Here is a 24,801-nt window from a genome sequence, read left to right as displayed (position 1 = left end):
TTCCCCATTTCAGCTGAAATACCAGATTTTAAAAACTTTATTAGACGTTTATGACTGAAGTACAGCACCGTGCCTGGTGCTGATGACAGCAGTCATCGGGAGAGAAGTTCCCGGCAGAGCCACTGCTCCCAGAACCTCCAAGGAGGGTTCCAGAGCCCTGAGCTGCCTGCAGCCGGCCCACGCCCAGGACAGGAAGCAGAGGGCCCAGGTGGGCACACAGGCCTTTCACCTCACAGAAGCTGGAGATGGGCCAGGTGGGGGGGGGGGGGTCATAAGGCAGATGCTTGGGGTGGGGACGCATAGGAGCCGTAACAACTCACAACTCCTGCCTCCCAGCTCGCCACTGCCCCTTAGTGCTGAGGGACAGCCTCGGCCCCCCAGGAGGCAGTGGGGAAGGGCTTCCTGGGGAGGTCTGTGCCCCTTCCTCACCCTTCCTTAGGCAGGGCCAGGTGTGGGGCAGGAAGAGAGGGCGGCAGGGATCAGCCCTCCACTCTGCTCTGGGCAGACCCCACCTGGGCACACTGGGGGCCAGGTCGCTGTCTCCCTTCCCCCAGGTGTGCCAGGGGCAGTGGGGGAAGCAGCAGCCTCCCTCCTGCAGTCCCTGCCCCCCTCCCCATGGTCAGGAGAGACTACTGCGCCCCCAGACAGAGCCAGAGCTGGGTCCCCCGCTCCAGCACAGCCAAGCCCCCTCCTGCCCGAGGCTTTATCTGAACACCCCCCCCCCAAAGAAAACACGCTTAGCATAAAGGCTTTTTTCTTAACTGATTTCTCTTAAAAAACAAACACGAACAAGGAAATCATTGCACCAGCATCCTAAGCCTCAAACAAACAAGAAACAAACACAAACCCAGCCGCGCCCCCACCCACACTCCCGGAGCAACGATAAACTTGATAAACTTACGTCTCTTTGGCAACAATAACTTAAAATCCTCCGTCGTTTCTGTTCGCTGGACACTCGTGGGTACAAAAATACTCCCTGTGCTTCCCCACCCCCACCCCCTCCCAGCTCCACCCCTTCTGCGTTCCCTTCCCTGCCGGCAGGGGCCCCGACACCGACCTTGGGGGCAGCCCCCACTATCTTTTGGCAGCTGGGCAGGGCTGTGCAGTGTCCTGCAGAGGGGTGCTGCCCACACCAGCCAGCAGAGGGCACCTCTAGAACGTGGCCGAGGTGGCAGGCGTGGGGCCTGAAAGCCCCCCCATCTTTCAAGCTGCCCCCTTGGCTCCAGGAGGGGGACCCAGGCGGGCGTCAGCCCAGACCCTGTGGGGAGGGAGAGCTTATGGGTCAGTGAAGGGGATACACAGCCACAGACTGAGGTAAGGGTGGTGGGGCCCACGAGCCTGGGGTCCTCTCCTTGCACTGGGCAAACCCAGAAGTAGGCTGAAGAGGCCAAAGGGACAGGGAGAGGCCGTCCAGTGGGCCTGTGCCAGCTCTCTCACCCTGCGAGGGGGCACAGCATCCTGCGTGCATTGCACAGCAGGGGCCAGTGGGCAGTGTGCAAGGCCCCCCAGCCACGAGCAGGTCCTCTGGCCTTAGAGGCCAAGCAGTCCAACAGAGGCGGCCAGGACAGAGGGGCAGCTGCAGGGTGGGGTGCTGCTGGGTGGGGCTGTGGGGCATCCCTAGGGGACAGCAGAAGACCCAAGTGTCCGGGAGGAATCCTGCCCCCAGGGCAGCACAGGCTGGCGTGCATGGCCGGTCCACTGTCCAGAGCGCTGCATGGGACCGGAAGCTGCTGCCAACCGACCATCGCCAGGACGGCAGCCCCCACTCACTCTGTCACCATCCTCGCCGCTGCCTGGAGTAGGACCAGCAGGGGCTCCCAGGGGGCCGCCTGGCCTTAGGCTTCTTCACAGCTGACCCCAGCACCTCCTGCAGGGCCTGGCAAACAGGAGGCGCCAAGGAGAAGATGCTGAGCACAGCAAGAGCCCCCAGGTCTCCCACCTGGCCTGATCCCTGGCCTAGGGCCACCGACCAGCTGGGGCTGCAGCCCTCAGCCCCTTCGCTGTCCGCCTGTCTCGGTGGGAGCTGGACCCATTTCTCTTCCCACTGAATCACCAGCACCCAGACCAGGCCAGGGTCTGACCCCCGAGCCCTCCGAGCCCTCCGAGCCCTCCTTTCACAAGTGGGGAAACTGAGGCTACGGCTGGAGAGCGTCACGCACTCGCCTCCAGGTGACCTGCTGGTTTGTTCAGGGGTCCATTCAGGACACGGTGTGTGCAGGGACAGGCCAACAGGCCATGGCAGCGGGAAAGGGCTGGGCCTGCCTGGGGGACAAGATGACCAGTAGGCGTCTGAGGGGAGGTGGGCTTTCAGGACTGGCAAGAACTTGGCTGGGGAGCAGCCTGGCAGGGCCGAGCCCGCCTGGTCTGAGGCTGGCAGGGTGCAGCGCCGACGGAGGCGGGGGCTAAGGCCCCTGAGGAGGGCCCCCCAGGGCCCTGAGCCTCCACCATGGAGCTGCGGGGCGAGAGCCCTCAGGTCCGAGGGGCCCTGGGTCCTGAGCCAGCGGGGCCTGGAAAGGCTCTGGTGGGAGAGGCTGCCGCAGGTTTTGGGGGGCTAAGGTCGGGAGACGGCAGGGTAGGGGGCGCTCAGTGTCCAGCCTGTCCCTCTGGAAAAGCAAGGAGACGGGAGGCCTGGGCGCCAGGCAGCGTCCAGTCTCCGCCCGGAAGGCAGGGGCCAAGCCAGACACGCCTACGCGTGACCGGCCTCTCGGGGCCCAGTTTCCCCGCCTGAAAACGGAGATTGTGCGTTGGAAAGAACAAGCGCAGGGGCTGGACACCCAGCAGGTGCCCCCCCCCGGCTGCCCGCTTCACCGGCCTGATTCGGGGTCCCCTCCCGTCAGCCCCGCCGCAGCCTCACCTCCCACGGAGCCCGAGTCTGAGTCCGAGACGTGCGTGATGGAGAAGCGGGAGGCGCGCGCGGGCGCGGGCGAGACGGTGAAGCGCGAGAAGGGGCTGCGCGGGGCCGGCTTGGCGGGGGCGCCGGGGGCGCGGGGGGCGGGCTCCGGGCCCGGCGTCGGGGGGAGGCCGACGTCCCACTGGAACCCTCCACCTGCAAACCGCCCGGCAGCCGCTCAAGTCCGCGGATTGGGGGTGCCAGGGGACCCCCAGAAGTCCCCACCCCTGATGCTGCCCCGCCCTGCAGGCCCTGCCCAAGACCACGCCCACGAAGCCCCACCCTTGCAGGCCCCGCCCACAAGACCACGCCCACGAGGCTCCACCACCCTGTGGGCCCCGCCCACGAGGCCACGCCCACGAGGCCCTCCACCCTGCAGGCCCCGCCCACAAGACCACGCCCACGAGGTCCTCCTCCCTGCAGGCCCCGCCCACAAGACCACGCCCACGAGGCCCACCACCCCTGCAGGCCCCGCCCCCAGCTCACCCTCTGGGACCGTCCGGCCGTCCGGGGAGCCTTCGGTCTGCAGCAGCCGGCAGGGGGAGCCGGGGGAGCCGGGGGAGCCGGGGGAGCTGGGGCTCCCCGGCAGGAACGCGGGGGGCGACTCCTTGGCTCCGGGGAAGGGTTCCCCAAGCTCCCGGGTGGGGCTTTCCTGCAGAGTCAGGGCAGCGGTGACTTGGGCCGCCAGCAGCGGCCACTGGCGCCGGAGACCCCCTCCCCCGCGCGCGGAGCCCGGGCCGCGCACCTGGTCGAAGAGGTAGACGGTGACGTCGTCGAAGAAGGACACGGCTTTCTTCTTGCGCTCCAGGTCCTCGCAGAAGGCCTCGGACAGCAGGCTGGGCATCTTGAGCAGGCTGCGCAGGTTGCGCGCGCTCTGGCTCTCGGCCACCACCACGGGCACGCGCGGCGCCTCCTCCTCGCTGTCCTCGCTGGGCTCCTGGACGCTGTAGCAGCGCAGCTCCTCGTCCGACTCGTCGCTGTCCTCGCTGTCCTCCTCGCCCGCCTCCGGCCGGCCCTCTGGGGCTGCGGGGAGCCCCGGCAGGGCCAGGCACAGTGGGGCTCTGGGGGCGCCCAGGCCCCCGGTCCGTTCCTGCAGGGCCGACAGCAGTCCCCCGGCCTCCTGGAGCTCGGGGCGGTGGCTCTCTGCGCTCTGAGGGACTGGGGTCAGCAGGAAAATCTTGGACCTCCCAGGGCTGGGCGCTGGCGGCACCTGGGCTGGGCCCTGGGGCCAGAGAGGCTCCACCCTGGGGCCGCTGGGGCCGCTGGGGCCGCTGGGGCAGGGGCTTGGCGCACGGGAAGAGTCCTCTGGAGGTGGCAGTGGAGATACCTCCTGGGGGCCAGGGCTCTGCGGCTCCCCAGGCACCCCGGGCTCAGGAGGAGGCTGTGCAGGCTGCAGCCCAGGGCTCTGCGGACTCTCCAGGTCCGGCTCTGGCCCAGGGGCCGGGACACCTCCTCCCCTCTTCTCAGGCTCCAGCGGGGGCTCGGGCTCGGTATCCAGGTCCGAGAAGTAGGCTGAGTCACGGTAGGGGTTCTTCTCGCTGAGGCCGCTGAGGGAGGCCGGGAGCTGAGTCTCTGCCCCGGGGCTGTCACCCTCCAAGGACGGCCCCCCGAAAGCCTCAGGCTCGCATGGTTCGTGCGTCTCCTTGAGCACAAACTCGGGGGATTCGTAGTTCTCCGTGTCATAGCCGCTGTCCAGGGCTCGGGGCTGCCCTCCGGAGGTGCCCACAGCCGACGGGCTGAAGACCTCACAGCCGCCGTCACTGGCCGAGGATGGGATGTCCAGGGAGTCCAGGGAGTCGGGGGTTCCCACCTGCTTCTGCAGGGAGCGGAAGGCAGGCATCAAGTCCAGCTTCTCGGCCTGCGGGCCATCACTGGACAAGTCGGTGAAAACACCAGAAGTGGCCTCGGTGATGTCGTCGTCCTCACTGCCCGGCGCCTCCAGCTCCAGGGAGCTGCTGCCACTGTCCAGGGTTCGGGCCGGCTCAGTGGCAGCTGCCTGGCTGCTGGCAGGCGTCGGGGAGGCAGGCAGGGCAGTGGGGGTGCTGGCCTCTTCTGTGGGAAGCAGGGCTCCCTCTTGGGATGGGGTCGGGATGGGTGGAAGGGGCAGTTGGGGTCTTGCAGAGCCCTCAGCCTCCTCTGCAAACCTGGGCTCTGCCTGGGGGCTGTGGCCCCCGCTTACAGCTGCCTCTGTCCAGGGGGATGTGACTAGGCTGGTGGCAGGTGCCAGGCCCTCAGCAGGACACAGATGCGGGAGGTCGAGGCAGAGGCCTGGCTCCTGGCCAAAGGAGGCGCCCTCTGGCCCCAGGAGAGGCTCTCTGGGGTCCTCTGGGGCCAGGGGGTGGCCCAGCTCAGACACAGCCCGTAGGGTCTGCTTCCTGCCAGGGCACCAGTCCGTGTGGCCACCTGCGTAGCCTGGGACCGAGCACCCGGGTGCCCGGCTGCCTCTGTTGTTGTTGGCCGACACGTTGGAGCTCCAGTGCCTGTGCTGGGCGGCCCTGCCCTCCTCGGCCTCCCCCAGCTCCGCCCTGGCCCCGGACTGCAGTGCCCCTAAAGTTCCAGAGGGGGATGCTCCCAGCGGGTCCTCAAAGAAGGGTGGGCAGAACGTGGCCACCCCCCAGTCAGTGTCCTCCTCTCCGCGCTCCATCAGCATCAGGCCCCTGGGAGAGGATGAGCGGGAGGGGCAGGCCGGGTCCTGGGCAAGGCTCCCGCATGGGTAGTGGTCCCTAGAGCCCCAGGGGCCGCCCGCGGGTGGCGCCTGGCCCAGCAGCGGCTCCATAGTTAGTGAGGTGGCTGCCCCGTCGTCTGAGTCCTTGTCACAATCACCGCCCTCAGAGCGTGGGGCCACAGCACCAGGGCTAGGGGCGCAGCCGGCGCAGTCGGGGTCATGGCCGGCGGCGGGCGTGAGCTCCTCCAGGCGGATGAAGTACTCGCTGCCCACAGAGGGGCTGTGCGCGCTGAGCACAGGCACCACGCCCGGGGGCGCCCCGTCGGGGGCACAGAGCTCCTGCAGGCGGGCGGGGCAGCCGGGGCTCGGCATGCCCCCTGGCGGTGGGAAGGCCTCCGCTCCGTGGCCCGCCTCCCACTTGTACTCGAAGTTGAGGCCGCGGCTGGTCTCGGTCACGGTCAGCACGTCGTCGCCGTCGGCGTGGAAGCCGTCGCCCGCAAACTGCTCCAGCAGCGGGAAGGACGAGGCAGCGGCCAGGGGAAGCTCTCCGGAGCCCCCTAGTGCCAGGCCTGCTGCCCCCAGCCCGGGGCCCGGGCCGCCGCCGCCGGGCCGCAGGGAGCGCCAGCGCTGCTCGAACTCCTCCTCCGCCTCAGTGGCACCCTTGGCGCACAGGTAGGAGAGCAGCAGGTGCACCTCCTCGGCAGTGGGCCGCTGCTCCGGCTGCAGCCAACAGAACTGCATCACCTCGTACCTGCCGGGAGGGAGGCCCGGGGCTCAGTCCTGCCAACCGCCCGCCCCGGCCCCTTCACCCCCACAGGAGCGAGCCCACCTGCCCTCGGAGTTAGGGTCTGGGGTCCCCTCCTCACACACAAAATCCTTGAGGGCAGTTAAAGGAAGCTGCCGTTTATCTGGAGGTGGCGCACGGTGTGGGCGCCGATGGTGGGCAGGGCACTTTCCGTAGGCCAGCCACCCTGCCTGCGAGAATTTGTGCTTTGGGTCAAGAGTCCATTGCCCTTCAGGGGCAGGGTGGGACCCAGTCGTCACTGCGGATCAGAGGGGAGCCAGGACGAGATGGAAACCCAAGTGATCAGGAGCTGCTTCTTCCCTGGGGACTCAGAGTACCCCTTTTGTCTCGCCTTCCTGCTGGGGACACCCCCATCCCAGCCTGGCGTCCCTGGGTCCTCACCAACGGTCAGACAGGGTCAGCTGCAGCTGGGGCTTGGGCAGCTTGAGCTGCTGCTCCCGGACGGCATAGGCCAGCACCTGCCGGTCGGAGTGGTGGGGATAGGGCTGCACACCCAGCTCGAAGAGCTCCCAGATGGTCACGCCCAGGGACCTGCAGGGGGCAACGGCCATCAGAGGGGGCTGGCGCGGTCGGCAGGGCACCACTGCACAGGATCTCGGACCATGGGGCACCGAGGGGAAGTCTCTATCATCACACCAGCTTCTTAGGGATGCCCATCGCGGACAGGCTTTCCTTCCGTAAACAGGCAGGACGTGCCACTGGCCAGGCCCAAGCCCATGCCCAGGGTGCCCAGGCAAATAAAAGCCAGCCTGGCCTTACACGAACCCCAGTCCACTTGTGTGTTCATTCATTCATTCCCTTTCCACAAAGACCAGACACTACCAGGTGCAGGAGCTGCCCTGGCCAAGCTTCCGGTCCTTCCAGTCACCAGCAGAGGCTGGAGAGAGGGACTGTGCCAAGATCGAGGGAGGAGTGAGTCTAGGGACGTCTCACGTCAACAAGGGTGGACCGGGGAACACACAGGCCCGGGAGAAGGCAACTGGGTTCCTTACGGTGGGTGCCGGCCTCACCGAGCTCCCTTAGGACCCTGAGCTGTCCCGGCAGCTGGGGACATGAGGGACAAAGCAGATTTGGCAACAAAGAAGTCATGATGGCCTTGGCCAGAACCATCCAGGGGACCCCAGCCGGCGTGCAACAGGACAGGCAGGCAGGGGAGAGTCAGAGAGGGAACGGCGTGTCCACTGTGGGGGCATGTCAGAGAGGGAATGGCATGTCCACTGTGGGGGCATGGTCTGGTGGCTCAGGGAGGGGGACTGGTAAACTCAGGAAGGGGGGCTGGACCATGGACCTAGACTCTAAGGGTTAATCAGGAGCAGAGGGGAGGCCAGACTGAGGCCTGGGGGACTGCGAAGAGGCGGGGGTAGGAAGCAGTCCGGCCAAGGCCAGGGGTGGCCCGTGGAAGTCCATGCCTTTCGATTCTCACGCCTCCCAGAGGCTGCAGTGCTGGGTGCAAATGCCCACTTTGTGCCCACTCAGTGCCTCCAGACTGCAGTCATGGGAGATCCCTGGTCCCCACCGGTCCCTCTGTATGGGAGCAGGGGCTATGTGGGGCCCCCCGACTCATCAGTCCAGCCTGTTGTCGCTCCCAGAAGGTCCTGCAACCTGCTGTCTGCAGGCCTTGGCCCAGGGGGTCCTGGAGGGGCGGGACCTCCTCCATGGCCAGGCCAGGACTGTGGGCACCTGCAGCTACAGGTGACTCCAGCACCCCTGTGACCTCACCTGGGGCCACATGCGGCCACCTACAGGGCGATGAGGCTGGACAGGTGAGCACAGCCTCCCACACGTGGCCTCTGAGCAGCCAGCCTATGTCCCCTCAGCACGGGAAACAGGCGGTAGGTGGGGCTCAGTCCCTGCGCCCGCACCGGACGCCCCAGCACCAGGCAGAGGGGCCGGGAGGGCTGAGGGCAGCAGGTGGGCCGCGCCCCCCACTCACCACACGTTGCTGGCCTTGGTCTGGTCCACCACCAGCAGGTTCCCGTGCACCTCGTCCACCAGCTCGGGCGCGATCCAGCGCAGCGGCACCCACAGCTGGTCCGCGGTCACAAAGTAGTCCTCCTGCAGGTGTGGGGGACGGTGTCACCGCCAGGCCCGCGCCGCTGGCCTGCCCCTCCGGCCCGGCCCGGCCCGGCCCACTCACTCTGTATTTGCTGTGGGACAGGCCGTAGTCGCCGATCTTCACGGTCAGGTCGGCCGTGAGCAGGCAGTTCCTCAGGGCCAGGTCACTGGGGGCAGGAAGGGGGGTCAGCCAGCTGTGCCCGGCCGGGGTCCCAGTTCACCAACAACCGCTTGTTGCCCAGGGCATCCTGGCTCAGCTCCGTGATAGGCAGGAAGGGACGTCCGAGAGGCTGCCACCCTCCCCTTGCCCAGAGCCCAGGGCCCTCGCCCAGCACTGGGCACTTCGGAGGGTCCGTATGGGCCTCAAACATTACAATGTGGGTGAGGGCAATGAGCCCAGAGAGATCTAGAACAAGCCGGGCCTTGGGTGAAGGTGTGGCCCTGCAGTCACTCCCACTCCCAGCCCCACTTCTTCCTGGACACCAGCCTGCTGACCTGTCCCTCATCCCTCGGGGGCCAGCAAGCCCAGGGACTCTGTGGTCTTTCCTCCCGCCCACCACGCCATCACCCTCAGCTCCGTCATCAGAGAAACTGAGGTCCCAAGTGTCCCAGCAGGTCCCGCCCTGCCCACGGGTGGGGCGGGGGTGAGTGCCCGCCTGCAGCAGCTCCGTACCCCCAGCCCCGAGGCTGGCCTTGGCTGCCCGAGTCTCCCCTGCCTGCCCGGGGTGTCTGGGCGCAGGGCACGGGGATAACCATGGGATGGGGCCACAGATGGGCCTGGCTGCGGGCACGGGGGCGTGTGGGCACAGCGGCAGGTCGGGAGGCTGGCGGCTGCCCTCTTCAACAAAATCACTGATGCTGGAGTTGCGTGTGTCATCACTCAGCACCAGGATATTGTTGGGGAGGACGGCCCGTCGGCGTCCAGGGCTGGCGGGCCATGTCCATTGCCACCTCTTCAGGCTGGTCCCCCTGCGCCGGACACCCTGGCCCATCTTTCAGACTCAGGGGCCAGGGCAGGAAGCAGGACAGAGCCATCCCTCCCCAGAACCTCGGGCCTGGGGGAAGACAGGCGAGCAGGGGCTGGCGTGGGGCCCAGGGGCGGCACTGACCGCCGTGGGGCCAAAGAACAAGCTCTGGCCCTATGGTGTTTCTGCCCCGGCCAGCCGGACAGTATGGGTCCCATCACTTAGCCAACTGTCCTGCAGAGCACGGGTGTCTGACCCCCACCTGCCTGGTGGCTTCTGTTTAATAAAATCCCTTTGCACGGGTGGTCCCTGGAAGCCGAATGAACACAGCCCTCCTCACACAGGCCCTGCAGAGAGTTCCCGGGGCCCAGGGCTCCCAGCCCAAGCCCCACGCTCACCTGTGCACGTAGTTGTTGCGATGTAGGTGCAGGACACCACAGGCCACCTCGCAGGCCATGCGCTGCAGGGTCAGAGGGTCCGGCGCCATGGACTCCGTCACCCGGCAGCTCCGAAGGTAGCCCTTGAGGTCCCCCTGCCAAGAGGGGCAGCACCATCATCTGCTGGTGGGGAGTGGGTGCCTGTGCAAGCCCACCGCCCGCCCCCTCCCACATGGCCTGCTGGATGCACCGGGGTCCTGCTGACAGGCACCCAGGGGGGCCGCTGCACCCACCACCGGGGGCCTGGCTCTCTGTAGGACAACCCGAAGGCAGGGGGCACCTTCTCCAAACAGCCTCACAGTCCAGACCCGGGCAGTCCTGTGGGGCCAGTGAGGCCACATTCTGGGTACAGACCACTGGAGCCCCGCTGGTAGGCTGCAGACAGGCCACATGATCAGCAATGCTGAGCCAGTACAGGACCCAGGGCAGGTGACCAATGTGTCAGGGGCAACTTCCTGACCTGCTGACACCACCCAGCTCCAAGGAGGGCCCAGCTACCCTGGGGAAGCCCAAGGTCAGGGCTATGGCCAGGAGTCCAGAAAGCAGACAGCGGGACCTGGGTGCTTTGGGGCCCCACGTATGCCAAGGGCACCTCCATGTGGGCCAGCAAGGAAGGGCCTGGAGGCAGTCTGCAGGTGCCTCTGGGAGGTGGTGGGGCAGATCCCTCCACCCCAACCTTGCTTTAGGGGAAATATGAGGCCCACAGAGGGGGGAGAGGGGTCCCCGCTGAGCACAGTCCTCTCTGTGGGGATATGGGGCCCACCCTCTGGTCCTGGAGAGGAGCCCGGGCAGGCAGGCTGGAGGTCGGGGCGGGGACTCACCATGGGGCAGAACTCCATCACCAGCAGGTAGGGCGTCACCTCCGCGCACTGGGCCAGGCACTGAAGCAGGTTCCCGTGCTGCAGGGCCCTGCGGGAGCCAACAGGCTGCCCCCGACTCCCACGCAGGGCAGGGGGGCGCAGCCGGACGGGAAGGGGGTTTGGGGAAGCGGGACAGCACAGAGCTCACCTTGGGTGGCAGGGTCCCTGTGCCTGTGCAGCCGCCCCCGCCCGCCCCCGGGCCACGCACCTGTGGGGCTGCGCCTCCTCCAGGAAGTGCATCTGCTCGTGCACGCTGGCGCTGGCCTTCAGCTCCTTCACCACCACCTGGGCGCTGCTGATGCCCGAGTTCACCTCCCCCAGGAACACCTGGGGAGGGCGCATGTATCACCACCCTTCCTGGCTGGGCACGCTTCCTGTGCCTCGACTTGCACGTTGAGAAATGAGGCTGGACCCTCCCCATGAACCCTCTTGGCCCTGACATCCTGCCCTGGCTGCTGTCCAAGCTCCCTAAGGCCCAAAGTGAGGAAAGGGGCCCTACCTGCCCCACCCAGGCTGGGGACAGGGAGAAACCAGGACGAAGAGGCTGCCCCTGGCCCCTGCCCGGCCCTTTCCAAGGCACCTCCCAGGACAGCACAGAAGGGGCTGCAGACCCCGAGCTCCCCAGGAAAGGGCCCAGTAGGGTGGGACCTAGAAGAGAGAGGGGGCACTGGGACTGGGGAGGCTCCCAGGAAAAGCAGTCTCTACCTGCCCCCCCCACCTCCAGGCAAGAGAGGGGCCCATGGTGCCAACCCCTCCCAACCCCAGGGTCAGCAACTCACCTTCCCGAACCAGCCGTGGCCAATCTCCTCCAGGTACAGGAGGCTGTGCCGGCCCAGGTCTGTGGACTTGAGCAACTGCACTGTAACGGGGCGGGGCGCTCAGGGACCTCAGCTCAGCCTCCGCCACCCCCCCTCACCTGGCCCCGACAGGGGCTGCCCTTTCGGCATGTTCTGGGAGCCACACCTGGGGGCTGCCCTCAGGAGCAGGGCGCTGGCTGCCCAGGGGAGCTGTGGATCTGCAAGATGCATCTCGGCATCTTTCTGGGTGGGTCTGGGAAGGCTGTGCCTCAGCCGCAAGGACGAGTCAGGCTGGGACAGCAGGGCCTAGATCAGGGCCGGTGCTGGGGCAATGTGGGCCTGCAGTGTGGCCAGGCTGAGGCCGTGGGGAGGACGACACTGGACCGACCCGTCCCCTCACCCCTGCCACTGGCTGGCATTCCAGCACCAGGCACGCCAAAGGCTCCTTTGTTGGGGGCTGCTTGGCACGGCCCCGCACAGGACACAGTGGGCTCATTCTCCTGCCAGCCAGCTGGGTGAGGTCAGTAGGGGGAAGGGGCAGGGCCAGGGCTGCGGGGGCCACTCACGCCCTCCTATGCCCAAGGGATTCCCTGAATTCTGCTCCCACGCCAACTGCCCGGAGGGCCCAGGGAATGCTGACCTTGATGCTGAGCAGAATTTAGGGTGGGCTCTGAGCCCCAGGGCTCTCCCCCCTGAGCCCCGGCCTGTGGGTCCCCCTCTGGCCTGGGGTCTCCCAGAGCAGGATCAGCAGTCCGGACAGAGGGCACTGGGGCAGTGAAGGAGGCGGGAGCGTGCCAACTGCCCCAATGGGAAAGTTCCCCTCGCAGCTGCAGGAGGCATGCGGGCCAGGGATGGGGGTGCTGGGGTCCGCCCAGGGGGCAGTGCCCTCAGAGCTGGGCTAAGGAGCATGGAGCCTGGGCCTGGCTGTGACATCCTCCCTGCTGCCCAGGTTCTTAACCCTTGACCTCCAGGTGGGCTGCCCTCCCAGCATCACCCAAAATCTTTCCCCCTCCCTGGAATCAGGGGACCCTACAGAAAACAGAGACCGAGAGCTGAAAAACGGAGAAAACAGGCCATCACTCCCCTGGGTCCCTATCCTCTCTCACCCCTGGGGACACTCCCCCAGGATGGGAAAAGCCCGGTGTCTTGTAAGTCCTGACATCAGTTTGTTTTTGGGTTTTTTTTTTGTTGTGTGTGGGGGGGTTTGTGTGTTTCTGTGGTATTGCAAAAAAAAACGGACTTAAGCGTTCACTGCTGAAGTGTCCACGCCAACAGGCTGCCTCAAATAAACCCACTGCCGGCCTCACACCGGAGAGAGAGCCCTGCCTCCCCTCCTTTGTCCTGGATGGAGACCCTGGCTGTTTTCAATAGCTGACCATCTGGGCCACTGGGTTTCTTTTCTCTTCCTGCTTTTTTTAAAATTCCCGTTAAAAAGAGAGCCCCTCTCTCCACCCCAGGGAGAGCAGCTCCCAGGCCGGCATCCTCCCTCTCTGCTGCGACCTCGCTGCAGCCCAAGAATCTGTCACTTCCAGGTCCTGTGAGTAATAAACCTGTATCTTCTCAACGTTTCCTTATGGTGCTTCCCGAGGACGCCTCGCCATCCCAGCGAGACACCCCGGGCCGGGTCAGTGCTAACGGCTTGGGAAGGGGAGGTATCTGTGGGAAGCCCATGGCCCAGGTAAGGCCCCGGGCGTTTCCAGCCAGAGCATTACTCTCACTGGGAGAAGACACCGGGCCTCAAAGATTCTCCGGGTCCCAGGCTCTCACTTGCTGGGAGGTGACAGGCCGAGGCCTGGGGGCAGTGTTCCCTGGGTGGCCCCTGGCTCCCCACCACCTCCCAGTGTCCAGCAACCCCCATGGTCATCCGGGAAGTTTGGGGGCTCCGCAACAGAGAGCCTGCCCTCAGGGTTTTATGGGTGCTCCTCTAAACAGATGCGCTCATTCCTGCCTAACAGGTGCCATGGAGACCCTGGCAGGGAGGCTGGGGGTGCGGGGTGGCACCCATGGAGCCCCGGGCCCTGGGGCTGGCAGCTACAGCTGCTCTGGGACCCAGACCAGTGTCTTGGGGGCCCTGGCCCATGAGGAAGGCTGGGCTCCAGGCGGGCAGCATCTGGTCAGGTCCACGCTGGCCTGCCCCCACCCCTGGGGCCTGTGAAAGGCCCATTCACAGCCGCCCACAGAGGGAGCCCCAAAGAGCCCCTCCCCCCTGAGTGGGTGGGCACTGCCCACTGGGCACAATGGAACCCATGTCCCTCCCTGGCCAGCCGGCACCGAGCGGGGGTCAGGGGTCAGGCATTCTGGGACAACAGAGGAGCCTCTCCTCCCAACACACGGGTGGCCCATCCCAGGACCGGAGGGGACAATCCCTGCCCCCGTGCCCTTCACCGACCCTCTGCACCGACCCCCAGCCTGCTCACAGCACCCAGGTGCACACCCTGTGGCACCACCTGGGCCCCCCCCCCTCGTGCTCGCTCACCTGATCGCCCCGGCTGCTTGGCCATGGGCAGGGAGACCTCGGTGAGCGGCAGGACGTACACGTCTGGCCCGTTCTGAGCGGCAGCCGCCGGGGAGCCCTGTGCCGAGAAGTCGGCCGTGTACTCTTCCCCCTCAGCATTCTCAAACTCCTGGGCCAGGTGGGCGACATGGGTGACATGGGGTAAGCTCCAGGGCGCCGGAGGTGGGCAGGGGCAGGGGCAGGCTCTGAAAAGCCTCCCTGAGCTGGAGGGTGAAGCAGCCCCTCAGCTGGCACCCCTCACCCATCTCCTTGCTCCTCTCCTTGGGAGAGACGGCAGACCCACAGCCCCTCTGTCCACAGGGACACCAGCTGCCCAGGAGGGCCGGGGTTTGCTCTGTGGTGGTCCAGGGTGGGCCATGAGCCCCCCCAGCAACGCCTCTCCCTTCAGAACTCAGCCCGCCGCACCCACCCCTCCGGTGCTCAGGGATGGTGGGCAACGCCGGCCCCACACCGGCAAAGGATGAGGTGGGGCTGGAGGCAGACGGCAGCTCTGCCCGCCCAGAGACAGCCCGCCTGCCATGGGGCAGCTGCCTGAGTATCAGGGCTAGGGAGTGGGGACGAGGGTCCCTTCACCCCTCTCTGCCCCAGTGGACAAGCCACTAAATGCCCCCCGCCTCCCAGACAAGGAGCCTTCCTATCGGAAGCAGGGAGCCCACCCATCTTCAGCCCCAGGCCCGGCACCCTGCCACCTACCACAGCCATCTGCCAGCGGGCCGCCCCTGGACCTTGACCGGGCAGACTGTACTCCACGCCCAGGGCTCCTTGAGAGCCTGGCGCAGGGCAGCCCGGGCTGGGCCCCACCTGCTTGGCTGCTGTTCTGAAACTCGCTGCCACACCTGTCTGGCGAGGACCCTCCCCCAGGGCCGGAGCGCCACCCTGGGAGCCAAAGTCTGGAGAGACTCTGGGCCTGGTGCAACAGCAAGAGTCCTGCGGCTGGCCTCCCACCGGACAGCCCCACTGCCCAGGTGGGGAAACTGAGGCCCAGGGATTCCAGGGACTTCCGTGTGGACAGGCAAGGGACTGGGAGCCAGGAGGCCTGGGCTCCTCGCCTGCTCGGCTCTGCCTGACAGGGGGACCCTCTTTTCTCGGGGCCTTGTTTTTCTCAACTGCAAGAGGGAGGCTGGAAGCCCTGTGTGTCCCTACACGTCCGTCTCAATCTGTACCCTGAGAGGACAGTCACTGAGGGTGGGGTTAAGGGGCTGCTGACCGCGGGGGCTCCCCTCCCCCAGGGCCCGTGAGACCACCCTGGGGCCCTGGAATCCCAGCTGTGTGAGCCCCCCCCATCACCCCATCACAGCTGTACCCCCCCCATCGGAGTCTGGCCCTGGCCCTGGCCCCAGCCCTTTACCTGCCAGTGCCACCTGAAGGCCCACCGGATGGTGCCAGCACAGCGGGCAACCAGGTAGACCAGTGTGAGCATCGCTGCCCAGCCCTGTCCCCCAGCACAGCTCCAGGTGGGGGGCGGGGGGACCCACTGCCCAGGCAGGCCTGCCCCCCGGGGAGCTGGTGCTGGAATGTTCTGGCACCATAGTCCCAGGAGGTGGAGAGGGCGCCTGAGGGAGGGGCCGCTGGCCGGTGTCTCGGGCCCTGTCCTCACAGAGAACAAGGAGGGGCTGACTTATACAACGGCTCTCGAGTCCCACCCCTAGGCCCTGCCCCACCCCTGTCCCCCCAAATCTCATAGCTCTGGCCTCAAGGTCTTCCAGGAAAATGCCCGCACTGCCTGGCCAGTCAGGGACACACCCTGCTGCTTAGGCACCAGCTGACCAGGGGCCGCCGCCGGGGGGTTCCGGGGGGGTGGCCGGACCATCCAACGCGGGCTTTGTAAACAGCAAGGGCCTTGTCCATTGTCTTCACCGGGTAGGTGCCCATCACCCCCACCCCGCCCTCTCCGCGAGGTGACACTGGGCGGTGGGGGGTGCTGTTCCTCTAAAACGCCTGGGGTGTGGACCACTTAGAATGGAGACTCACAGGGGTGCAGCGCTGGGCCCAGGAATCTGACCTCCAGCCAGGGCGGGGCTGGCCGTGGGCGGCGGAGCACAGCCAGCAGCTATTCGCTAAGTCAGCAGGAACTGGGCCCACGCGGATGCCCGGCCTCTGGTTGGGGTTCTCAAGCTCCCAGTTTCCCACCTGGCCCCGCTGCTCAGAACTGCTGCTGGACGTGCAGCCACGGTGGGGGCAGCCATGGGCTTGCTAGACGGGGGAACCGCATTCCAAGGGGTGCCCCTCGGCCTCTGTTCTTAGGAGGAGGCTCACCCCATGACCACGGCTGCGAACTTTGCCCTGCGGAGGGCGGCCCTAGAAAGGGTGGGTGGTCAGTGGAAGCCCCGCACCCAGCCACACTGGCAGTGTCCAGGGCCATACAACCCTCCTCATTCCGGCTGGCCAGGTGGTTTGGGTGCCAGGAAGCATGTCTCCCCTTCTCCCCCCACCCCTGGAAGTTAGGGGCTCTGGGCCCCTCCCACACCAGCTCAGGAGCCCCGGTGGCCCCTGCAAGGCCCACTCTCACCACCCTGCAGGCCCAGCCGGTGCCCAGCCCATGGAGGCCTGACCTTGAGCTGGGACAGAATACCATGAGGTCATGACCTCAGGGAGGGGACCCAAAATGAGGCCAGCCAGGTCCCTGAGGGCCCCAGGCCTCTGCTGGCAGCATCCCCACAGGAAGGACTGTGGGATCCCAGGCCCGGGTCTATAGGGTCCCCAAGTGGCCCAGGAGATCCCGTGCACAGCCCCTGGGACCCCCGGCCTCACCTTGAACCCGATGCCGCCCTTCTTACAGCACAGACAGGCCAGCATGAGGGCGATGACAGTGAAGAGGCCTGAGAAGGACACGGCCACCACGGCCAGGGAGGACGACCAGGAGAGCTCGCTGAGCGGGGCGCCGTCTGCTGAGGGAGAGAGCGGTCAGGGGGCCTCTGCAGCCAGCCCCCCCAGGCACCCACGCCCCCCATCAACACCCACTTTCCCGGGTGCCTCAGGGACCAGCACGCCCCTGTCCCAGCCTCCCCAGTCCTCAACTCCTGGTCCAGCCTCAGCACCGGCACCCTTGCTCCGGGACCTCACACCCAGAGCAAGTGCACACGTGGGTCCTGCAGGAGCCCGAGCCTGCAGTCCCTCAGCCGGCCACTAGGTGCCACTCTGGCCTCACCTCGCACGTGGGGTTAGCAAGGCGGCCAGAGCCTGCCCACCTCCCCATTGTGGGGGTTCATGGACACCCCTCCTCAAGGTCAGGGCCCAGGGCTGTGGAGGACCCCCTCCACATCTCTCTCAGACTCTGGTCACCCCGCCTCCCCCTCTGGAGCCTGCCCCGGAGGCTATCCTTGCCAAAGCTCCGGGGATCTCACTGGGAAAAGCTGTGAGACCCCAAGTGGACAGGGGGACTCGGCCCCACTAAGTGGGGGACACTGTGAGGCTGGCTGATGGCCACACACCAGGCTCTGGGCAGCTGGGGGTCAGGGCTGTGAGACATAAGGCCTGTCTGGCCCTTGAGGCAGGGGGACCCTGCTGTCCCCAGAAGGTGGCACTGTGTTGGCCTGGCATTTCCAAGCCGCCCCCTTGCTGAACTGTCCTGGGGACAGTGGGGGCCCCCTCCCACAGCACCTGGTCCATGCGAGGCCCCCATGGCTGACCCTCACTAGATGGGGAAACTGAGGTGCCCAGGACAGCACAACAGGATCCCCCAACACAAGCACGGCCACCTAAATTAGGGCTCCAAGCTGCCCCCACTCCACAGCTGAGCCAGTGAGCCAGAGCTTTGGGGAAGCTCGGCCCTGCGGTGCCCCCAGGATGGCCTGGTAGGACTGGCGAGGCGTCCCCCAGAGATAGGAGGGCCAGCACCTCCTGTCTTGCCACTCCGGCCCAATGTGCCCCCCCCACTCCGCGGGCTTTCTCCTGTCTGCCGGCCCCCAGCTCTCTGCCCACTGAGCACCCCCCGCCTCTTAGCTCCCAACGGCGGATCCCTCAGGACCCATCTCCAGACACAGCAACAAGAAAGGGTTAAATAATCACAATGGCAGATCTACCCCAGGGGCCGAAACAGTGGCGTTAAGAAGATTTTTCACCCTCCTGCGCTGCTTGGGGGACTGGGACCTGGGGCAGTCACTGTGGAAAACTGTGGAGGCTCCTTGGAAAATTAAAAACAGAGCTGCCGTATAACCCAGCAATTCCACTTCTGGGTATTTACCCAAAGAAACACAAAACCTAATCAGAAAAGACATGCACCCCTATGTTCACTGCAGCACCATTTACAATAGTCAAGCTACGCAAGCAACCCAAGTGCCCACCAACAGACGAGCGGACAAACATGTGGGACATTTATGCGATGGAACATTACTCGGCCGTAAAAAAGAGTGAAATTTTACCATTTGTGACATCATGCAGGGACCTAGAGAGTATTATGCTAATAAATACATCAGACAGGGAAAGACAAATACCGTATGATTTCACTTCTATGTGGAATCTAAACAACAAAACTGAAAAACATAGAACAGAGTCGCAGATACAGAGCACAGGCTGCTGGCTGCCAGAGCGGAGGGGGGTTGAGGGACTGGGTGAAAAAGGGGAAGGGCAGTCAGAAGCCATTTAGAGGGAGGGAGGGTGGGGCCAGTCAGCCCGCTCCAGCCGCAACACTGTGCCTCAGTTTCCCCAGTCTACTGGCTGGGCCACGGCCTGCTGCCTGAAGAATAGGGGAGCAATCTGCCCCAAGTGGTGGTGGTGGCATGGAGACACAGGAGCCTGACCCCGGCTGGCAGGGAAGCCGTGGGGAAGGGAAGTCCACGGTTCCTCAGTGCACGCTGCATGGCACCTCTGACAGGCGTGCCCAGAGCTGGCGGATGCACAGAGACCCTGGGCAGGCGCCAGGGGCCGGGGTGGAGTGACTGCCAGGGCCACGCACATCTTTTGGGGGCGATGAGCACGTTCTGGAGCTAGAGAGAGGTGGTGACCCACACGCCACGAATGCACGAAACGTCACTACATGGCTCGCCGTCAAGTGCTCACGTTTATGCTACACAACCTTCACCTCCATTTTAAAAACGCTTCCAGCAGCCAGACACCCGTCCAGGCCCTTGAAATTTACAGGCCACTCTCTCCTGCATGGGGCTCAGATGGAGAGCAGCCCCAACCCTGCAGGTCAGGGCAAAGACGGGCCGGGACCCCACCGGCAGGCCCACCCCACCTGCACAGCCTGTGCCCACCACCACCAGGGCCCAGCACCCGTCCGCACAGTTCCCTGTCCGCCTGCCCCTATTCAGGAGGGGTGGGTGTTCTCAGATCCCCCCCAAGGCTGAACAGCTTCAAACGCCCCAAGGAATCAGCCCGGTCCACCCAGTCGATACACAGCTAAACCACCAGCTCTGCTGCTCTGAGTGCCAAGCACCCACCCCGTGTCCCCCACCTTATTACGCACCTGGTCCAGGGCTGGTCACAGGCTCTGAGGCCCCAAAGGCTGTCACCTTCCCTCCCAGCCCTGGACAGCCCCCGGGAGGTGCTCACACCGACACCCACGGCACCATGCCACCCCTCGGGAAGGACATGGAACACCCGGCCCAGCCCCCGCTGGCCTGTGGGTCCAGTGAGAGCAGCCAGGACGTCGGAGGGGGGTCCTCACCCCAGAGTCAGGGAGACTCAGTATTTCCGGTGCCACAGCCTACAGGGGCTCATGCTTGGGGTCACCAGCAGGCCTGGGGCGGGGCCTCAGCTGGGCCTCTGAGGACATCCTGGCACAGCCCCCACCCCCCAAGCCTGCGGTGATGCAAACAGGATCTCGTGCAGGAAGGAACTGTGCAACCAGCGGGCGCTCTCAGAGCTAAGCGCCCGGGGCGTGTCAGGAGAGGCTGGACAGGCCCAGCGTTTGTCCTTGACACCCCAGCCCAAGCAAGTGGCAGATTTGGGAGGGCATGGGGGTGGCAGGAGGGGTGCCCACACCCTCATGAGCCATCCACAGGGCAGATCCAGCACTGGGGGCCTGGGGGGCAAAGTTTCTTGGCAAAAGTTTGCCCGAAAGCCCTGAAGCGGAAGTCTCTTCCAAGAACAGAATCCCCGAGCGGGGACACGGCACCCCCTGCTGGTGGAGACAGGGAAGCAAGGTCACGGCACTTGTGTGGCCCAGCTGGATGTCTCCCGGGTGGGGCCAGTCCCAGACCATCTGTCTCCTCACTTCTCCCTGCAGATCTCTGAGGTCAGGTGGAGACAGAACAGGCACCGGGACTGGAGTCAGAGCCCTAGCTGTCTGTGAGGGGGCTCCCGGGGCTGGGGTGGGAGCATGGCCGAGTGCATGTGCCCACATGCTCCCCCTGGGCCTCCCAGGACAAAGGCCACATCTGTAGGATGCCCTGCTCCCACCCCAAGAGCTGGACTGCGTCAGCCCCCAGTTCCAGCTGACCCCACACCTCGGCTGTCTTTTGGTTCTGACCACAGCCAGGTGGGGAACTGAGACCCACGCTCCCTGCCTCAGAACCCAGCTCTGGGCAGAGGTGCAGCTGGACCCCACCTCCGCTCCTGCCCAGGCTGCACCCCCAGCAGGTGAGAGGGGCCTGAGAGGCATCTGTGTGGGGAGACTGTGCCCCCCTGCCCCCACCGCAGGACCTTCCAAACCTCTTCATCCCCCGACAGGACACTGTGGAAGATGGGGGTGCTGGGGGGACAAAGGCTCAGGGAGCAGGAGCAGGTGCGTGGACATCCTGGCCTCCTGGTTTCTGCCTGGACCCCAGGTGGGGCAGAGAGTGGGTGGGGCACGGCCGGCTAGGGAAGGGGTTGCAGGGTCAGTGCCCAGGCCAGGTTTGGCCTCAGCCATGGGCAGCAATGTGCTCGTGGGCCTGGCAGGAGGAGAGCAGTCCCCACAGAAGCCTGAGTGCCAGTCCAGGGGTCTGGGGAGGACCATCCATCCCCAGGGGCCAGAAACTGCCTCTCAGGGATGCCTGCCTCCTGGGGTAAACAAGGCGGCCTACACCTGTGCTGTGTTGGTAAATGCTTACCAACTGGTTTTCCGAGAGAGAGACAGGGAAAGAGAGAGAGAGACAGAGACAGAGACAGAAATAGGGAGAGAATGGGGAGAGCCCGGAGGTGTGGCGTTGGCCAGTTCCGGTGGTGTAAATTCCGTCTCAAGCTACTGAGCTCGGTGGGGAAGACGCACCTCGGAACCCACCCACCCTGCGGTTTCTCCAACCAGACACGTGAGACCCCCAGGAAGAGGGAACAGAAGCCCAGACACACACGTCGGACCAGGGGCTCAGTTCCCGAATATCTGATTAACACCCACCAACCCAGGAGGGAAAGCCAAGGACTCTGAATGGCCAGTGAGGCCAGAAAGACAAGGATGGCACAGAGGCTCACGCAGACGAACCGGCTGTCAAGCCAGCCAACCAGCGGCCAGCTGGTCGCGGCTGCCAGATGCCAGGTGCCCAGGCAGGTGGGTGGGTGGGAGCGACCCTGTCTCTCCTCAGGGGGAGAAGGGGGCACCACACCCTCACCTAGGATGAGCAAGGCCAGGCAGGCCACACCCCACTGTGAGAAGTCACCTGGAGACCCCACCCAGCCATCCTGCTGCCTCACTTCACCCACCCTATGACAAGTGGCGCCCAGGCTGCCCAGAACTGCCCACGGCACTGGTCCTGCCACACAGCACTGATGTCACAGGGCTGTGACTCCAACAAGTCCCCTGGAGCCACCTGGGTCCTGAGGGAGAGCTGGGCCCCAGAGGAGGCCACCCTCTGGATGCTCTCCTGTGTGGGCCACATCCCTCCAGGAGTCTACACGACACCTGGCCCCTCCAGCACCCCGCTTCCCAGTCCCCAGGCTGCACTTGACCGAGCGCCCAGGGCCAGAGCCTCAAATTCAGCCCCCTTCATTCTCAACATCACTGCCACCATCGCTGCCACCTCTATGGGGACAGCATGGAATCCCATGCTGGATGGAGAGCCAACTGTGGGCAGCAGGCCTGGCCGGTGACTTTGTGAGGACCCCCTGCCTGGGGCCGGCCCCTCTGTCTATCTCAGACTATTGAGTGACCACAGAAACAAACTCCGACAGCCACAAGCACAAGCGTCCGCTGCCCTCTGAGTCTGGTGGACCCTCAGCAGGGTCCCCCATGGACACAAACAGACCTCCAAAGAGCCGTCATTCTCCGCTTCGGGGATGGAGAAGCCACGAAGCCACTGTGGCCTTGTCTCCATTCATTGCACCTCCCTCCAAAATAGCAGTCTCTGTTTACTGAGCATCAAATTTTCACCAGGCACTTACTCCCCCCTCCCCAGGATCTGGGGGAAGGGGGTAGGCATTGCTATCCCATTTTACTGATGAGAACACTGAGGCTCGAGGAGGTAAGATGGGCTGTGGGACTCCAGGGGGTGGATGGCAGGGAACCCCACCTCTCTCCTCCCCAAGGCCCACATGGAAGCCACAGGGAGCCCTGCACCCCGACCCTTTAAACAGCACCACCACCCAGAGCGTCCCCTCCCGCAGTGGGACCCAGCTTTCCCCTCCACGGACCTGCAGGTAGGAGAGGCCCCTGCCTTCTGACAACTTTCCCTGAAATCATTAAACTGACACTGTAATCACACTCACCACAACCGTCTAGGGGAAGGGGCTCGTGCCCAACACCCCCAGGGTAGGGAGGGGATAACAGCCCCACACAGGACACGTCCTGGCCACACAGAGAGTGCAAGAGGCAGGGCACGGGGGAGAGTCTCCCCATCCCAGGGTCAGTACTGGCACCCCCAACCCCCTGCCAACAGCTCCAACACTAGCAGCCCTGAGGCTGCCCCCCTCCCAGCAGGCACACTGCCTGGAGCACACATTGCCTGTCCCCAGAGGTTGTCTGGACCTGGGCTGCTCAGCAGGGCTACCTCCACCCCCACCTCCCCGCCCCCAGCCTCAGGGCCCAGCCAGGGCTCCCACCTGGACCATTGGCTGGTGACACTATGTTCTCCAGGCCCTGAGAGTCGCCTGGAAAGTCATTTCTGAGACAGTGACACCCACACCCTAAGCCCAGCAGGCAGCCCTGCCGCCAGCTCCCTCCTGCAGGAGCAGATGCCTTCAGATGGGCGGTGCCCAGGGGACCCTGCGCATCACTGCTCACCTTGAGCCCTGCTCCAGGGAGGGGGCGCAGGACAGCCCATCGCAGGCTCGCTTAGTTTTGTTTTGGCTGGATTAGCCTGTGCCAGAGCCCCAGTGACATGTGGGTGGGCCCAAAGTCCCCTGGGCCACAGCTCCAGGGCAGGGGTTTAGCTCCCACTTGGGGAAGGGAGCTGGAGCTGGTGGGTGACAGATGCTAGTCTCCAGCTCTGCCCCCGGCCCACTCTGCCCACCCCAGCTGCCCACTGCTGCCAAGAGGCCAGGCATCCATGGGTAAACACGCTGCCAGGGCCACCAGCTTGGCAGGGGAAGAGGCCTGGCCCCAGGTCCCCCACAGCCAGCCTGACAGCACCATCCAGCCTCTCCAGCTCTCTGGGGGACCTGGGCACCCACTAAGGCCCATCTCTTTTGAGCCTCTGCCCAGGGGGTTCTGTCCCGTGTGCTGGCCGCGGCTCCCACCTCCACACACAGGCTGCCGGCGGCAGGCAGAGCTCCAGACCCGGCTCCTAACCTGGGAAGGAGCCTCCCAGCTAAGACCTTGGACCAGTAAGGGGCACGGTGGCCTAGGCCCCGGGGGGACACTCCCACACCTCCCGAGACGCCTCCATCCTGGCCACCCTCTCCTCTGAACACCTGGGGCAAACCTAGGCCCTCCTGCCCCAGTTACCTGCCAGAAACGTCCGCAGAGGAACGGGAGTGGGGGCGCCTCTGCTGCCCACCCACTGCCCGAGGCCGCCCGTGCTGGGTGTCAGCCCGAGGCCGGGACCTACGCGGATCCCAGGCCTCTAGGGGGTCCTGCCGGTGAGCCGGCCCTTCCGCGGGCTCCGCTCGGGGCGGGGAAACGGCGCATTTCCACGCAGAATAGGAACCGGGGTCAGGAAGCATCGCGTCCGCGGCGGGCCGCGGGGCAGGGCGGCGGGCGGGGGCAGCGCGGCGGGGCCGGCCCAGGGTGCGGCCAGCGGACTCACCGGGGTCGAAGTGCGAGCTGAAGGCGAAGCTGGGGTTGAGGAAGGACGACATGGCCGGGCGGCGGGCGGGCGCCGGGCGCTGCGCTCAGGACGCCCGCGGCCCCGGCCCCGGCCCGCGCCGCGCCATCGCCGGCGCCGCAGGTGCAGAGCCGCCCGCGCCGAGCCGGCGCGCGGGGTGCGGGGCGGGCGCGGGGCGAGCTGCGGGGACGCCGGCGCGGGCTCCGGCTGGTGCAGTCCGAAAACACCGGCGGGAGCGCGCGCGCCGGGGGGGCTCCCTCTCCGGCTGGGGGGGCACGAGTCGCGCAGGAGGGGAACCCGCGGGCTGGGGGGGCGCCGCGCGGAGGGGGACGGGAGGCTGAGGGGCGCCCAGTGTGGGGGCGGCGCGGCAGAGGGGTCACGGAGATGTGCGGAGGTGGAACCCGCCGGCCGGGGGCACTTAGGCACGTGGGGGGGCAGGAGACGCAGGAGGGGGACCCGGGGAGGAGGTGGGGGCGCAGAGACTAGGGGGCAAGGGGGCGCGGGGGTCAGGGAGACGCAGAGTGAGACGCGGGGACACGGGGGGGGGCGCTCGGAGGGGGAGGGGGCCGGGGACTCGGGGCGCCGTGGCGCAGGGAGGCGACCGCGCGCAGGGCGGGGACGCGCGGGGCCCACGCGCACGGGTCGGCCGCCCGGGGCCTGCACGGCGGCGGGTCGGGGCGGCTGGGGTCCGGCCCGCGCGCTTTGGGCGGCGGCCGCGCGCGGGGGGGGGGGGGGGGCCTTCGGCAGCAGCCCC

At 66.1% G+C, this 24,801-nt stretch overlaps 1 protein-coding gene across 3 annotated transcripts; it reads right to left on the bottom strand.

Annotated features, from left to right (window-relative positions):
• Positions 1-759: 759 nt before the first annotated feature.
• On the bottom strand, positions 760-24,092 carry AATK (apoptosis associated tyrosine kinase). 3 transcript variants are annotated; one of them, XM_081161766.1, is made up of 14 exons: positions 24,030-24,092; positions 16,741-16,874; positions 13,951-14,098; positions 11,457-11,536; positions 10,886-11,004; positions 10,639-10,726; positions 9,779-9,912; positions 8,498-8,582; positions 8,294-8,415; positions 6,742-6,891; positions 3,636-6,306; positions 3,377-3,542; positions 2,855-3,046; positions 760-1,876 (listed from the first exon to the last, which is right to left on the bottom strand). In XM_081161766.1, the coding sequence occupies exons 1-14, from the start codon at positions 24,079-24,081 to the stop codon at positions 1,836-1,838; spliced, it is 4,182 nt and encodes a 1,393-aa protein (XP_081017892.1). In that variant the 5' UTR covers positions 24,082-24,092; the 3' UTR covers positions 760-1,835. The 3 variants fall into 3 exon arrangements, with proteins under 3 accessions (XP_081017892.1, XP_081017894.1, XP_081017893.1); XM_081161768.1 differs by lacking the exon at positions 24,030-24,092 and adding an exon at positions 19,397-19,473; XM_081161767.1 differs by lacking the exons at positions 16,741-16,874; positions 24,030-24,092 and adding an exon at positions 15,338-15,427.
• Positions 24,093-24,801: the final 709 nt, after the last annotated feature.

Source organism: Miniopterus schreibersii (genome assembly GCF_964146895.1).
Source record: "Miniopterus schreibersii genome assembly, chromosome: 16".
In the NCBI taxonomy this organism is placed as follows: domain Eukaryota; kingdom Metazoa; phylum Chordata; class Mammalia; order Chiroptera; family Miniopteridae; genus Miniopterus; species Miniopterus schreibersii.
This window is presented reverse-complemented; position numbering and strand designations above follow the sequence as displayed.